The 15,753-nt window shown below is 56.9% G+C and overlaps 1 protein-coding gene across 4 annotated transcripts in view; it reads left to right on the plus strand.

The window, feature by feature from the left end:
* COL27A1 (collagen type XXVII alpha 1 chain) overlaps positions 1 to 15,753 on the plus strand; it is a 134,607-nt gene that overhangs the window by 41,707 nt on the left and 77,147 nt on the right. For 3 of the 4 annotated variants that reach the window (XM_032865688.1, XM_032865687.1, XM_032865689.1), the window contains exons 8-12: positions 3,813 to 3,857; positions 4,488 to 4,541; positions 4,989 to 5,033; positions 7,761 to 7,814; positions 8,463 to 8,507. In XM_032865688.1, the coding sequence (XP_032721579.1) occupies positions 3,813 to 3,857; positions 4,488 to 4,541; positions 4,989 to 5,033; positions 7,761 to 7,814; positions 8,463 to 8,507 (243 nt within the window). The remainder of the gene's footprint in view (positions 1 to 3,812; positions 3,858 to 4,487; positions 4,542 to 4,988; positions 5,034 to 7,760; positions 7,815 to 8,462; positions 8,508 to 15,753) is intronic. The other variant, XM_032865690.1, reaches the window with a different exon arrangement.

Genomic DNA, 15,753 nt, shown 5'->3' on the forward strand with positions numbered 1-15,753 from the left:
TTAGGATTCTTCCAGGTCCTGGGGCCCTGTCATTTGAAGCTGTTTGGCTGGCCCCAGCTTGGTAAACACTGCTAAGGTACTTCCAGGGAGCACAGGAACCTCCCCCCGCCCTCCCCCCACGCCATGGTCGTGCTCAGCCTCTCCTGCTGTCAGCCAGCCAGAAGTGGGTCATTCACAGCAACGTGCAAGGACCTTCAGGGTCCACTGATTGGGACAGACCTAGGAATCGTGGCCTCTTGGACGAAGCACAGCCCGGGGTGGGGTGGGGCGGGGTGGGGGTGGTGTCAGGAGTCCTGGGGGAATAGTCTGGGCTTTGCCATAACTTGCTAAGGAACCTTGCACAAGTCCCTTCCCCCTGGTAAGTCTGTCTAATGAGAAAAGTGGTCAGATCGATGGCGCAGGTCCCCTCCAACTCAGATACTCCAGGGTTCCGTGTGATGGTCCTCTGTTCTGGTAATCCCGTAGTGACCCATATGCTCTGTCTTGGGGAAGAAGGTTACACACCTTCACCCTACATACCCTACACACATAGGGTCTCTCCCTACGTGGCTCTGTGTCCTTCTAGGTGGGCCTTGGCCCTCAATACATATGTCTTATCCCATGATTGGGTGGTTAGGCTTTAGAGATTAGAGTCATACCTTGGCCTTGCCCCTGAGAAGCTGTGTGGGCTCAGGGAAGTCTCTTTACCTCTCTGAGCCTCTGTTTCCTCGTCTGCCATGTGTGCATGGCCATGCCTGCCTGCTAGGGGTGATGGCAGGGAGTTGATGAGCTGATGTATTTATTTAAGGCTCTAGTACCAGGCCAGGCAAAGGGCAGGCCTGTGTCCCTATCCCCGAAGATCATGCATTTCCTTTTTTTCTGTGTCCTGAGTAAAGGGTTTACTTAAAATCTTCTGGGATCTCCCTGGTAACACTTCTCTGTGGGAGCATTGGTTTCCAACAGATTTCTTCCTGACTGCAGGTGAAGCCAAAGGAGCTGGTGATGCTCAGGGGCTCCCTGGTCCCCTTTCTTGGTTCTCTGGGGATTCTCACCCCATTATTCCATCAGCTTTTGGAAGCAACCCCAGGCAGGCTGAGAATGGCAGAGTGAGGCTCAGAGAGGGCGGTTGCCTGGGTAGAGTCACACAGCCTGAGCTCAAGGCTCAGTTTTGCTCTTTGTGGGAAAGGCTTTGCTTATTCTTCCTCGTGTGCAAGTTTCAAGTGGAGAAAGGATAAGAAAGACGATTACGTGTGTCCTATCACGACACATCCCTGCTCAAAATCCTCTTGTGGGTTGCTGCCATGCTCCTGTCTGGCTTCTGGCTTCTTCTTAACCACCCGCCCCTCTCCGCCTCACCCCTCACTCATTCTGCTCCCATCGTGGAGGCCTCAGTCTTCGTCCAACCCACTCGAGAGGGTTCTTGCCTCAGGACTTCTGCACCTACTCTTCCCTTTGGTAGGAATGCCTTTCCCCAGAGAGCCAGCACCGCCTCACGTCATTTGTCCCAGTTGCAGCCACACACCCCCTCCCCCCACAACACGGCCTCTTTCTGTCCTCTGACTCTGCTCACTTTTCTTCGTAGCGCTGGTCCCTGCTGCACCGTCACCGTTTTCAAAATTGTAGTTTTTAATCACAGCAGAAACCACACAACATAAAATTTACTATCTTAACTGTGTTTAAGGTTACAGGTCAGTAGTGCTAAGCACATTCACATCATGGTGCAAAAGGCATCCCCAGAACTTTCCCATCTTGCAAAACTGAAACTCTACACCTCCCCCCCCAAAATTCCCTTTGCCCACTTCCCCCAGACATTATCTTTTATATTTATTTGTTTTTACATCCCCTTAATTAGACTGCAACTCCATTAAGGCTAAAGGATGTTGTCTTCTCACTCATTCCAGGCCTGGAATGGAGCTGGCACATACAAGTTCAGTAAGTGTTTGTTGAATGAATGAATGAAATACGAAGGTCGCGATGGTGACAGCAGCAGGTCTCGACAGGGCCTCTGAATTCAATGCTAGGTACTGGGCTGGGTGCTTTACACACGTTGTATCATGTGATCCGTGTGTGAGTCCTTTTGTTTTCATTTACAAAAGAGGAAACCAAGGCTCAGCGAGGTGACGGCAGTGGCGTCAGATCATACAGCCCTCCAGGAGTGAAGCAGGATAGTTCCAGATTAGCCTGACCTGAGAGCTCTTAGCCACTCCGCATGCAAGCCCCTGGCTATGGCCTAGGCTTCCATCGGCTCCTGGGGGAAAAGAACACGCCGCCCCCTCCCCAGGTAGAAGTCGTGCCCAAGTCCCATTGCCTCAACTCTCAGGCCCCGCGTGTGAGGTGTAATCATCTCGGCAAGCCGTCCCGAGGCGTGAGTAGGTGCAGAAGGAATGCTTGTAAACCCCCCAGAGCTCTTGGGTCCAACCGACGCTGCTGTTTGTAATTACGACTCCTGCTTCCTGGGGGCCTGCGGGGGGTGCCGAGTGCGTGTGCCTGTGTGTGTTCGTGGATGTGCGTGAACGCTTACTGTGCCCGGAATGTCAGCCAGGCTCTTGGTGTGGCCTTGGGTGTCAGAAGGACCCGGCGGCGAGCGGGAGCCCAGTGCTTCTTAGCGATGGGACTTGGAGCAAGCTCTCTGAGACTCTGTTTTCTCCTCTGTAAAGTGCAGTTGATAATCCGGACCTTGCCCCGTCCCCCCACCCGCACCTTGTCAGGCTGGCGTAGGGGCTAGAGGGGGGTCGTGCAGGCGTGGGCTCAGGTCAACAGCTGTGCACAGAGGGGATCTACAGGCGTCGTCTTGTTTATCGCCATCCAGGGGAGCTGTAAACTCTGGAGTCCTTGAACACCAGAGCTGAGGGGGACTGAGAGGGCTTGTGCCCTCGGCTGAGGTCCAGGGTAGGGTAGAAGCCCACCAGCGTTGCACGGTAGGTGAGGGGCGGTATCTGAGCCAAGCCCTGAGCTCTCTGTGCCGGGGGGGGTCTGACGGAGCTCTGGGTGGCTGATTTGTCTAAACTGGAAGGCCCCTGCCCGGTCTTAGCTCACAGCTGCCCTGGGGTAATGGAAGTTTGAAGTCCCGGGTTTCCCTTCGGAGAGCCCCTAAGTCTTAGGAAATGATGGCTCTGGTGGTGGTCCCTGGGGCCGTGAGTAAGCCCACACTGGTTGGATTCTCTTGACCTAGAGACCTGGTGGTTGGGCCGTGGTGATAGATGGTCAGGGGTGGTGGCCAGAGTCCTTCCCAATCTGGCATTTGGGTGGCCTCTTCCTCCCTGGGATGGGACCTGGGACCAGTGGGAGGAAGGGAGGGCCACACCTGCAGTTCCCGTATTTGGTCGGTATGTGTGAGATCTTTCCTGATAGGGGGTTTATGAGTAAGGGCAGGCCTTGACACAGATCCTAGCAGCACACGGTGGTTGCGCGTATCCCAGACCTGAAGGTCCTCATGGGCCCACCCATCCATGGAGAACTCGCTCTACCCCGGCTGGCTTTGGATGGGCTCAGCCCTGTCTGGATTTGGAAGGAATGGTTGGGATATAGCGTCACTCTGCCCCGGGGAGCTGTCTCCCAGTTCCGCTCACAAAGCCCGCGGGAGGAGGGAAACACCGTCCCGGATAGCTTCTGTCTGAGCACCCTTGGTGGCAGACGAAAGCATCCTGCTAGCTTGTATGTATCCATTCAGCGGGTGGTCAGCGAGCACGCATACTCCACCCATGCTGTGCACGGAGCAGACAGTGCTGAAAAGGCAGGTGGGGCGGCTGGGCCTCTGCCATCTGATCTGCAGGCCCAGATGCCTTCCTGGCCTGATGCCCTTTCTTCCCCCCTACTCCGCCCTCCTCCCCCAGGGACACAAGGGCTATCCTGGACCAGCGGGGCACCCCGGAGAACAGGTGAGGGCCACAGACTCAGCCCTGCCCTGCTTACACTCCCCCTTCCCTGCCCCCCGCCCCGCTCCACCCCTGTCTGGCCCTGGCCTCCTCCCTGGGCCCCGTTCCATGAGTGAGCCCCAGAACCAGGCAGCTCTGCCTCCCATGGGCAGCCTCCCCACTGCGCCCCGCTCTCCCCCAGCTGCCTCGACCGAGAGGAGCTGGAGTCCACGCCGAGCTGGCGTTGGCACGAGCCACTCGACGGCAGCCAGAGCCATGAATAGCTGGCCTATTCCGGGCGATGTTAGGGGATATTATGCATGCCGCCGTGGGGTTTGCAGGAATTTGGGCTCTCCTGGCCCAAGTCAAACAGCAGCCCCTGCCAGCGTGGGAGAGCCAGCCAGGGCTCCTCAGAGGCTTCTCAGTCCTGGGCGCAGGACGCTCGCTCGTCCTTCTGAGCTGGTCTGACCGGTTTCGCAGAGGGGTGGGCTGGGGGCCCGGCAGGCCGGTGGCTTCCCCTTCCTCCACATTCAGCTCACATTCTTGCCCTTGTCTTTGTCACACTGTGAGTCAGCCCCAGCCCCGCAGCGGCCCCCAGACCCAGAGCAGGGCAAGGTCTCCCCTTTCCTTATGTTTCTCCTCGTTCTTTTGCAGGGGCAGCCAGGACCTGAGGGCAGCCCAGGGGCCAAAGGTTACCCTGGCAGGCAGGTGCAGTATATGGCTTCTGGAAGCTCGGTGGCCGTGGTGGTGTGGAGATGGCCACGGGTGCCCCCCAGGCAGAGGGAGGCGGCAGGCTGGGGGCCAAGGAGCTGTGCCCACCGGGTGGGCCCCGAAGGAAGTGCTATTCAGGGGGCTGGACCGAGGAACCCTCTCTTTGAGGGCAATAGGGTACAGGATGCTGAGAAAGGGAGCTGGGGCTGGGGGGTGGGGCCTTAGAGGCTCCTCCCACTCAGCTCCCCATCCCCACCCCCCATCCACTCCCCCTGGGACTCTGGGGCAGAGTGGAGTCCTCAGTGTGAAGACTGCAGGTCTAGCCCCACTCCCTTTCTACAGAAGGGGCAGCTGAGGCCCCAAGAAGGCAAGACTTGCCCTAGGTTGCGGGCAGCAGAGAGAACGCTCCCCTATGTCCTTGCCCCTCTGTCTCTTGTGTTTCAGGGGTTACCAGGACCAGTAGGAGACCCTGGCCCGAAAGGCAGCCGGGTAAGTGGGCCTTGGCAAGTGCCACTCAGGTTGGGGCCCGGGCGGTGGGGGGTGCTTTCCCTGTCTGCCCAGCTGGCCTGCTGAGAGGTGAGGTGTGCAGGGTCTTTCTCCAGTGTCTGGCGCCTTTGCCCTCCCATCTGAGTGCTTTCTGGAGAGCCAGGGGGCAGCAGGGTGGGCAGGTGATGGGGAACCTTGAGCCAGGAATGCCAGGCAGACTGGGCAGCAAAGGTTCTGCTGGGTGCTGAGTGGTCCAGCTGCCATGGTCAGGCGTTTCTTTGCCGTGTCCCCTAGCACATCGCGAGTGCTAGGGGACCTAAGTCGGGGCTCCTTCGTCTGCCATTAGAATCCTCAGACGCCTCTCTCCTGCTTCCCTCCCGACCCTTTTTAGAGAGCAGGGGAGGCTGATGAGGGATGCGGCTCAGGCCCAGAGGCTGAGGGAGCATCAGCTCTCCCTCTGTGGAGCAAACCCTGAGTAGCCAGCAGCCTCAGTTTGCCCATCTTTACAATGGGAGTGACGTCCGTTCCTACCTCTAGCACGGTTATGGGGCTACCAGGAGTTTGGAAACATATACTGCTGAAGAGGGGCTCCCAAGTGGGCTATGGGTGGTGGAGAAGATTCTGGGTGCACCAGATGACAGTAGATGGAGTTTGAAAGAGGTGGTGGAATGCCCTTGTCCTCGCACAAGGAAACCGGGTTCATGGTGGGGAGCCGACAGCTGCCGTTCACTCTGCGTGCCTCGGCTGGAGCTGGGACGGGGACCCAGGTGTCCAAAGGACCAGACTTTCTGCCTCTCGGAGAGTGCTCAGCAAGTGGGTCACACAGCTCTCGGTCAGGCCAGGTCAGGTGTGACGTGTCCTCCACTCCCGAGCCAAAGCTATTTATGGCCACAGTCTGGGCCTTGATCCCTGCAGCTGACATGTGGCTGTTAGAGCGTCTGGGAGGTGGGCAAAGAGGTGGGCGGGCAGGTTCCTCGGGACATGATGATGTCAGTGGTGACATCATGCAAGGACCTAGGGCGGCTCCTGTCCTGTATCCAGCTGATCCCATGAGCTGTGGCCCCAGAGACATGCTGCTGACATCTGGGGCTGTTTGCTGTTTGCCATGCGGATGGCATCTTGAGATCACATGAGGGCCAGACTTGGTCTGGCTGCAGCGCCCTCCTCTCTGGGTCACAAGGCCCTGCACAGCCTGGGGGAGCTGGGAGGGCTGCAGCCACCCTCCCACCCCTGCCAGCACCAGCCTCATCATTGGGAAGGTGTTAGAACACAGGCTTTGGAATTAGGGCCACGGACGTTGAGACCGGCTGTGCCCTTATCCAGCTGTGGGACGGCAGGCAAGTTGCTGGACCTCTCAGAGCCCATTTTTCTCATCTGTAAATCTGGGCTAGAAGCCCTGGCTGGCAGGATCAGTAAAAGTTCCTCGTTACAGGGATGGCTGTTTTCATCAGGCATGCCAAGGAGGCTCAGTGACCTCTCGTCTTACTAGGGAAGGAGAGATGGTTGTGAGCCCGCATTGCTTGCTTGCTGGCGGGAAGCTGTGTAACCGAGTGGTTAGGAGGCCTGCCGGGGAGTCCAATGAATCAAATTCCAATACCAGTTTTATCGACCTCCAGCCCTGTGGCCCTGGGCAAGTCACTCCACTCCTGGGGCCTAAACGTTCTCACCTTTACAGGGGGCTGACTGATAATACCCTGCTTCTGGAGCTGTAGGGAGGACACAGTAAATGCTGTGTGGACACAAAGTCCTGAGAACTGGGCCTGGCATGTGGTTTGTGCTCAGGAAATGTTAACTTTTGGGAGCGTTATTATGAAAGCATGCCACAAACATTTAGAGAGCACAGATAACACTAGGTGCTGGGGGTTAGGTCCCTGCCCTTGAGGACATCCCAGGCTAATGAGGACATGAAATATGGACCCAGATTATAGAAGATACATGGGAGAAAGTGGTGAATCCTATTAATGGGGGAGCAATAATGGCGCGGGGGTGGAGGGAAGGGATGGGTTCCACTTGTCGGAGGCAAGGGCTTCGGAGCCCAGCTTGGAAGGGGTGGCTCTGCCTTCGCTGAGCTAGGAAGGGCATGCCCGGTGGCGGCCACAACTCGGAGGCAGAAAGTTAGGTGCATCTGAGGGCAGGGGACTCCCAGCTGTGCCCCGACTGCTTGTGCCACTTTCTCTCCAGAACCTTGGTTTCCTGGTTGGTGTGGATGGCCAGCCCGCAGTGTCACCCGGTGGGTCAAAGGCAGTGGTGTACGTGTGCCCAAGGGGCAGCTGCGTCTCCTGCTGGCGCTCAGGCAGCTGTGGGTAGATGGGAGCCCCATTCCCGGGGTCTTTGGCAGCCTAGGAGAAGGCACCGTGGAAGCCACGGGCACCCGGCAGGCTCCCTCGGAGCAAGTGGAACCTGGTGTCCCTCTAATCCAGCCGAGAGCTTCCTTCCTGCAGGTCCGGGAGCCCCGGCGCGGGGCGGGCGTCCCCCCCGAGAGTGCCCGCGCCCTTCCCTGGCGTGAGCGTATGTGCCTTTGGACTACATCGTGGAAGCCAGCACCATGCAGTCCATGGGCATATACACTTGCCTCAAGGCCTGTGTCATCGAGGAGCCACCAGAGCCACTGCTGCCACCAGCGAGGAAGAGGAACCTGGATGTGGGAGGGCAGCGAGGGGCGCGGGGATGGGTCGGGCCAGCCACACCCTGCCACTCGGTCCCTCTGACCCCCTACCTGCTCTTTCCTAGGGCTACATTGGACTCCCAGGGCTCTTCGGCCTGCCAGGGTCTGATGGAGAGCGAGTGAGTAGGCTTTCTTTGTTTACCTCCCGCCCACCTACCCACCCCTTCTGCCTGGAGAAGTCCGGGAGTCCCTCCCAGAGGAGGTGCCCTTGAGTTGAATAGGAGTCTGCCAAGGGGTCAAGGCTGACCGCTCCCAGACAGAAGAGAGAGTGGGTGCAAAGTCAGGGAATCCGGTAACTTGGCAGGATTGACAGTGTATACGTCAAAGCTCTCAGTGCGGGGCAGGAATGGTTAAGGAGATGAGCTTGGAGGGGGCACCTGGGCAAAGTGACGTGGGTGCTCAGGACCCAGGTCAGGGAGGGGACTCGATTCTGAGAGCATGGACAGTCGCCTCCCAGCCTGAGCCCATCTTTGGGAACTCAACTCGTAACCTCATCAACAGGCCTAATAGAGAGGACCTTGAGAGAGCGCCTGCTGAATACCAGGGACCCTGGGGGCTCTCCTGGGCGTTTCCCCAGTTCAGGTCCATGAAGATCCCAGTCCTGTAGAGTGGAAGCACCATCCATGTGGTGGGCACATAACTGACAGTGACTGTGTGTGACCTGCTCCCTAAGCCCTCTGGGACTTCCTCGTATGGGTGGCTTGGGACAGCACTGGTTGTCCCTTGTGGAATCTCCTCGTGACCTCTTCCCTGTCTCTCCCCTACAGGGCCTGCCTGGTGTTCCTGGCAAGAGGGGCAAGATGGGTAGGCCGGTAAAGATTTTCCGTGTCTATTATGCAGACTCTATGGGTGAATCTGACGTCCCAGGGGCCACACCCCCCCACCCCGTGCACCTGCAGCCTGGGTGTTCTCTGCTTCCATCCGCTGGGCCGTTGCTCTGCTCTGAGTGTGTGGGCCAGCATGTGGGGCTTTCTGGGCCTCATGTTCTGCTATCAGGACACTGACCAGTGGCTGTCTGGCTGGAGCTGGGGCCTGCCATGGCTCTGGGACCCTGTGGGATGGCTCTCCTGTGTGTGTGTGTGTGTGTGTGTGTGTGTGTGTGTGTGCAGTCCTGTGTCCGGGGTCTTCTGTTGTCTGGGCCAGTGGTGTCTGTGGGCCTGCTTGGACTGGGGAATCATGGTTAGGCCTGGATCAGGGCTCCTCTTTCTCGGAAAACCCTCAGTCTCTGTGTTGTCTCGGGGTGGCCACAGTCACACGTGCACCTGCCAGGCCAGAGGCTGGTGGGCATGTGAGCGGGCCCACAGCGGGTGTGACCCCCAAGAGAGGCTGGCCGTAACCCCTGGTTCACTGGCTTCGCCCATGACTCTCCGGCGTGGCAGGGATTGCTTTCCTCATGCTTGGTCACCTGCAGGGCAGGAAGAGAAAGCCAAGGCACAGAGAGGTTAAGTCACTTGCCCCCAGTTTCACAGTCAGTAAGGAAGCCAGGATTCTAGCACCACCATCCACCTCCAGGGCCTCTAACCTCAATGGTGGATCAAGAGCTCAGATTCACTGGCTGCCAGTAATGTCGTAGACACACATGCCCCAGAGTCTTCACCTGCTGGGTGAGACTTTAATTCTGATGCGCGCATTACTCACGAGGGGAAGCTGAGGCTTCCCCTGCAGTGATATGTATAGTGTCCTTGCTGCCAGCAGAGGGAGACCCCAGACTACAACAGAGGCATATTTCTTTCAGGCCTGACTGCCGTTGGTGGCTTAAGGTCCCATGGGGTCGTCCACAGTTTAATCCCTAGACTTGGAAGCATTGTCCGCTTGGGATCTGGGCTTCCCTCTGCTGGTGGTTGATGAAGAAGGGACTGTGGGGAGGTTGGAATCTGAGAGGAATCTGGAAGGGGGCCAGGAGCGCTCAGCAGTGCCCAGAAAGGGGCTTGTCTGTGATTCTGGGGTTGACATGAGTGACCAGGAGTATCTTACCTGTTGTAGTGGATGGATCTGGGCCCTGTGGGGCCCAGTGTGGTATGCCAAGCTCCAGGTCCTGGTCTCAAGGACCAGAGGGGCACCTCATCCTTAGATTAGACCTTTTGGGCCCAACAGCCCCTCTGTGCCTGGTGGTCTAACACCTGAGACCTGGATCTGGGCAAGGAGGAGCACCTAATGCTTCTTTCAGGGCAAGGACCTTGCATCTCTGAGGGCTGGGCTGGTGTCTGGATCTGCTCCTCAAGCCAGGAGACCTTGGGCAAGGAGATCCATCCAACCATCCCTCCCTCCATCCATCCATCCATCCATCCATCCATCCTTCCATCTCTCTGTCCATCCTGTGAATATTGAGCATATCCTGTGGGCCAGGCACTATACTTAGTGCTGAGCACTGAGCAAGACAAAGTTCCCATTTTCATGGACAGATAGACAATGAACAAGGGGAGGAGCGATGAGTGAATGAATGTCAGATGGTGCTGAGCGTTAATACAGAGTGGGGAAGGGAGACAGTGAGTGCTTAGGGGTAAAGACTATTAGGTGAGTTGATCCAAGAATCCTCCTCGCTTCTTGAGAAACTTTAATGAGGTGAGAATGAGAGCCCTGTGGCTATCTGTGGAAGAACTTTCTGGGTTGAGGAGATAGTAGGTGCAAAGGCCCTGGGGCATTATTGGCTCAAAGCCCCTGAATTGCAGTGCAGTTTTCCTTTATGAGAAATGGGGATAATAGCTTCTAGCTCATGGGGTCATTCTGCTTGTCACATAGTAAGCACTGGTAAATAGGTTATTCCTATTTGTAGTTTCATGGAAGGGTGAGGCTGTCTGTGCTGTATAACTTCAAGCCCATGGCTTCACCTCTCTGGACCTGTTTTTCCAAAGGCTAAGTTGAAGAGGAGGGGCAGTTGACTTCCTTAGCTGATCTCAGCTGGGCCCTGTCCCCTCACCCAGGTCTGCCTCCCAGGCCACCCGTGTGGGATTTGCTCAGACTCTATCCTGGGAGGCTGCAGGACCGCCGGGCATTGACACTTTACAGAGGAGGAGGTGGAGGCTCAGGGGATAGGGGGGGTGAATGACATGGCCAAGGTTCTTGAGGCTTCCCAGGGTGGGTTGAAATGCAGCAGCCAGAGCTTTCGCCTCTCCCCAGAGTGTAGCTATTGAGTGAATGGGTCCAGAGTCTCCTGAGCATGGAGGAGGGAAGCACCTGGAAACCTGGGCATGATGGCTTCTTCTCCACCCTGCTGCCATAGGACCATCAACAGGGCCAGGCCCCCATTGTCCTCTGCCATCTCCTCCTTTCTCCTCCTCCCAGTGGTGTCATCTGCCTTCTCCCTGCCATGTACTTGTTTGCTCCTTGCAGCTGAAGGCCAAGCTGCTTGGGCCCAGGAAGGCAGCACCTGCTCGCTCTGAGGTGCTGGGCGCCATTTTGCTATCTGCACGTCAGATGAGGCCGCTCATTTGTTTTTCGTTCAACAAAAATTTACTGGGCACCTACCAGGGGCTCGGTACTGGGGATGGCACTTGTAGCCAAACCATACCCCCACAAAGCAACATTTATTGAGGCCTTTTACCTGTATGGCATTTGAACTACATATGATTCTCTCACTGATTATCCAAGGTGAGATTGGCTACACCTGTTTTCCAGCCTTGGCAACCAAGACTCAGTCAAAGCCATCTGCTCTGACATCCTCTGGGGGCCTCACCGGTCTCGAACCCCCGTAGCTGACGATTCATTTCTGCTTCCTTGCTCCTTGCCTTTCACTTCCTAGGATTCTGCCCTGTCCTTCACGATGGCACTGTGGTGTCAGGCACTGGGGGTGGGGGAAGAACCCCCCCTTCTTCAGCAAAACAGTGCTGGGGCCACACAGTGCCCCTGAGGGCCGTGAAAGTCCTCTTGACCCTGGTCCAGCTGCCATGGTCAGCAGATGGGCAGGGTCTGCACTGGATATGATTTGATGGTGTATGGAGCAGGGCCGCCTGTCACCGAGTCCCTCTGGCTTTGTCTCTGCCCCTGCCAGGCCTCAGTCTGCAATGGCCTTGGCCCACATGTTCCATAAGTGATCTTTGGGGCCATCCCCCTGTTGCCAGTGCTCCCGAGCCCTTGACCTGGCTGGTGGGCTGGGGACAGGGGGTGCTCCTTCTGCAAGTGTCCTCTTGTCAAAGCTTTGGGTCAGGCGATTTCTAGGCGTTTATTAACAAGAGGAAATGTCAGGAGAAGGAGCCGAATTCCCTCATGCCAGATCACAGCTGGCCTCATTTCTGGCAGGGCTGGTGATGATTTTGCTGTAGTTCATCTCTCTCCAGCAAGCAGAACTTTAGGCTCGGGCACATGGCCTCCTTAGCATCAGGTCGGGAAGGAGGGTGTGTGGGAATCTTTTGCCGATGGGAACCCTGAAGGAGACACTAGAGGTCAGAGCCTGTCAGAGCTGCGGAAACTTTTTAGTGATGAGCTGGCCTGACCTTTCTGTCAGACAGAAAAGCAGACAGGGCTCAGAGAGGCCAGTAATTTGGCTGAAATCACACAGCAAGTTGATGGCAGTGTTAGGACTCGACCCTGGACCGTTAGCTGCTTTCTGCCTTACACTTCTCTCTGCACTTCTATCTTAAGCTCCAAAGGAAAGTTTAGGCTAACGCTCTCATCTCCTCACTCCTGCTAGAATGAAAAGTGTTGTGGTTTTCTGAGGAGGGGTCTGGATATAAGATGTTACAGACTTGGCTGGAGCTGAAAGGGTTTCTCCTGGGCTGTCCTGGCTTGTTCTGGGCATGGTACAGTGAGGCTCGCAGCTCAGACAAGGGTCCCTCTCAGGAGTTACGAACACGTGGTGAATCGTGTTGCTGGACGGGCGCTCTGTGAACTCACTGTCAAGCCCGCTGGAATGCCTGGGATGGCCAGCCATAGCTCACAGTGTGTCTCGTGGCCTCTGGCCGGGCCTGCAAGGCTTGTGTAGCGAGTCAGGCTGGCAGACCCCCAAGCTTATAGCTGGATAGGCCCAACCCTGGTTCCCAGTCCTTGGGTGTGTGTGTCTCAGAGATGACTGGGACTTGCCCAAGGCCACACGCCCATCAGGGGTGGGAAGAGCTTCTACCACGGTGCCTTTGGGTTTGAGGGCCCTTTCCAATTCTCATACTGTGGGGAGCAGGGAGCAAAGTGACAGAGGCCTCATGTTTCCAGGTGGGGAGACTGAGGCCAAGAGAGATGAAAGTATTTTGCAGTGGCAATGTTGTGCGTGTGGGGGGGGTGTGGTCCTCAGTGTCCCATACTTGAGCTTGAGCTGCCCAAGTCAGCTGGTGACTCTGGGGTCCTGGTGAGAACTTGACCTACCTGTCTCCTTCTTGTTCCCTGACGTGACTATTCTTAGATGGGATCCCTAGTGGATTCCAAAAGGGCAGGGCGAAAACATGCTCAGCACCGTGACCTCAAGGGGTCTTTCCACGTCAGCACACTTGAAGTGCACACATGTTCTAGAAAGGACTCCAACCGGCTGCAAGTGCAGTGGGAGGGATGCAGGTTAGGCTTGCCCCAGCATTTCCTGTCTGTGGAGAATCTCAGCACTGTAAAGAGGCCCCCTAGATCCTTCTACGGGCTCTTCCAGGAGATTATTCTGTATTCCTACTGTTGAGGCAAACCAGAGCTAGCGCGCCCCGGCTCCGTGGAGAGTGCTGGGCTGCGTTATAACATCTCACCTTTTTGGCCCAGCTCTGCTAGCAGAGCTGGCAGGACGGACCATGTCATAGGTCAGGGAGCTGAGCCTTTGAGGCATTAGCGGTACTGCTGATCCTGGAGGCTTCATGCCTCCTCTGCCTCTCCAGCTCACCTTCCAGAGCAGATGGATGGGGTAGACACTGCCCGGAGGCAGGGGAGTGCCCAAGGTGGCCCTCAGCAACCTCCTCGGACCTTGGCATCCCGCTGTGGTTGTGACAAGGACCGCCCTCTCTTCATGTCTGTTCCTGAACTGCTGTAGCTAAGACAGGATTTGGAGTCCTGTCCTGGAGCCTGATTCTGCCTCCTCCTGGGCCTTGTTCTGCTCAAAGTACAAGGCGTCCAGTTCCCCGGGGGCCCCGACCTGGGGAAGTGGAGACACCACGTGGCTGGGGCCCCGGCAGGGCGCCGAGCTCATTCCTTGGGCCTCGGGCCAGCCTGTTGCAGCCGGGAGCTCAGGCCTGCGGAGGAAGGTCCCGCTGCCTGCCAGGCTGGGACTGCACTCCATGCACGAGGAGATAGAGCCAGACAGAGGGAACCAGAGTGGGAGGAAAGTGGGGTCACACTTCTAGCTTGGCGGCCCGCCTCTCTGAGATCCAGAAGGGCCCAGCATCGGGGCCCTGGGACAAGTGCCAGAAATGACCTATGTGTCCAGCGATGGAGGGATGACACAGGCTAGCGGGTGATGTGCTCTTGGGCACACTCTGGGCCTCAGTCTCCCCACTGGTGCAACAAGGTATGGATTGTCAAGAACACCTAGGGTCTTCCCGTCTTTGACATTGTTCCAGTCACAGATTTGTCCTCCCTTTGCTCCAACCATTACGTTCCTAATTACTCATCTCACTGGCTGCTGGGGTTTGCTCTTGTCCGTCTTTGTTCTTACCCTGCTGTTCTCAGCCACTGGCTATCTTCGGGCTCCTTTTGTCTGCACAAGTGCCTTCCTTTGGGATTTTGACCTTTCTGACGGTCTCTCCCTCACTTATACCCCGGAGATGTGCTTTCACATTGCTGCTGTCGGCAAGGGACGCCTCCGCTCACCCTGTTTGTGCGCCGCGTCGCAGAGCAGAGCAAACTGCGGCTCGGAGGGGCCTGTGGATGGTGGAGCCAGGACGGGCACTGGACGGCCCTGCTTACAAAGCTTCATGGGGGAGGCTGGCCTGGCAGCGGGGGCTGAGGGAGTCCTCTGGACAGCCTGAAGTGGCCTCTGAGTGCAGACCCATGGGCTTGGCACCTGCCTGGTAGCTGCTTTGGGTGAATATGTTGGATTTTGCAGCCAGGAGGTGTGCCTGGGCGGTGGTGTCAAGGTCTCTGTCTTGCACCAGGCTGGGTGGCATTCCTGTCGGTAGGGGAAGAGGCTCCTTCTTTTCAGACCTCGTCTAGGGATTGTGACAGGTGTTCTTAGAGAACGCCAGCCTGACCAGGGCAGTGGGTCAAGGGAGGGTCTGCCCAAGGTCATACAGCCAGTCTGGAGGCGAACCAGAGCTAGTCTCCAGACACTAGACTTGGCGAGCTGAGGACAGACTTCCTGAGTCCTGCCCTTCATGGGCCGTGTGGAGTTGGCCAGGTGCCTGGCTGGACAGCATTGGCCTTGTCCTCTGATGGATGGTCCTCCTTTTCTGCCAAGGCCCTAACACCGGCCTTCAGAGGTGAAGGCAGAAAGGCAATGCCTTCAAAATTCTCCTCTGACTACAGCCCAGCTGATATCTCTGGCCCTAGAAGGGGAAGGGGTCTTGCTTACAGCTTGAGAGAGAGGGGCTAAATTTGGGAGAGGCTAAATTTGCCAGGGGGAGAGGAATCTTAGATAGGATCAGATGTACCCCCACAAAGGTTTGACCTGGAGATGGGCCTACAGATGCGTGCGCGTGCCCGTGTGAGCGCACACACACACACGCACACACTTGCCACTCTCTGCAACCGGCTGAAGACACATTCTAGCAGCTTCTACGGGCCATGATCTGCCTGTGTGCAGCTCATACAAACTTGACGGAGTTCAGAGAGGTGGGGACCTGGGTTCAGCTCTGCCACATACTTGCTTTTCTTTTTGGTTTTGCCTTAGCCTTACCAAGTGACATCTCCTCTCCAAGCCTCACTTTCCCCATCGGTTAAATGGGACTGATAATCTTTCCCTCAAGGGTATATGTCAAAGGCAAATGAAGTTTTGCATGCCAAGGGACTGGATTGGTCCAAATCTCATTATTCTGTCCTCATGTCATCCTTTGGGTGTCTGAACGAAGCCACACCTCCTCCAGGATGAATGCCGGTCCTTGACCTTCTGATCCAGGGGGGCTCCCCAACAGAGAAGGGATCCGAGGAGGATAGAACAGCTGGACAGGGCAAGGACAAAGGCCTGGGCGCACACACATTTCAAGATCTCTTTGCTCAGCCAGG

The sequence above is a fragment of the Lontra canadensis genome, unplaced genomic scaffold (assembly GCF_010015895.1).
Source record: "Lontra canadensis isolate GAN:19392208 unplaced genomic scaffold, GSC_riverotter_1.0 scaffold30, whole genome shotgun sequence".
Taxonomy (NCBI): Eukaryota; Metazoa; Chordata; class Mammalia; order Carnivora; family Mustelidae; genus Lontra; species Lontra canadensis.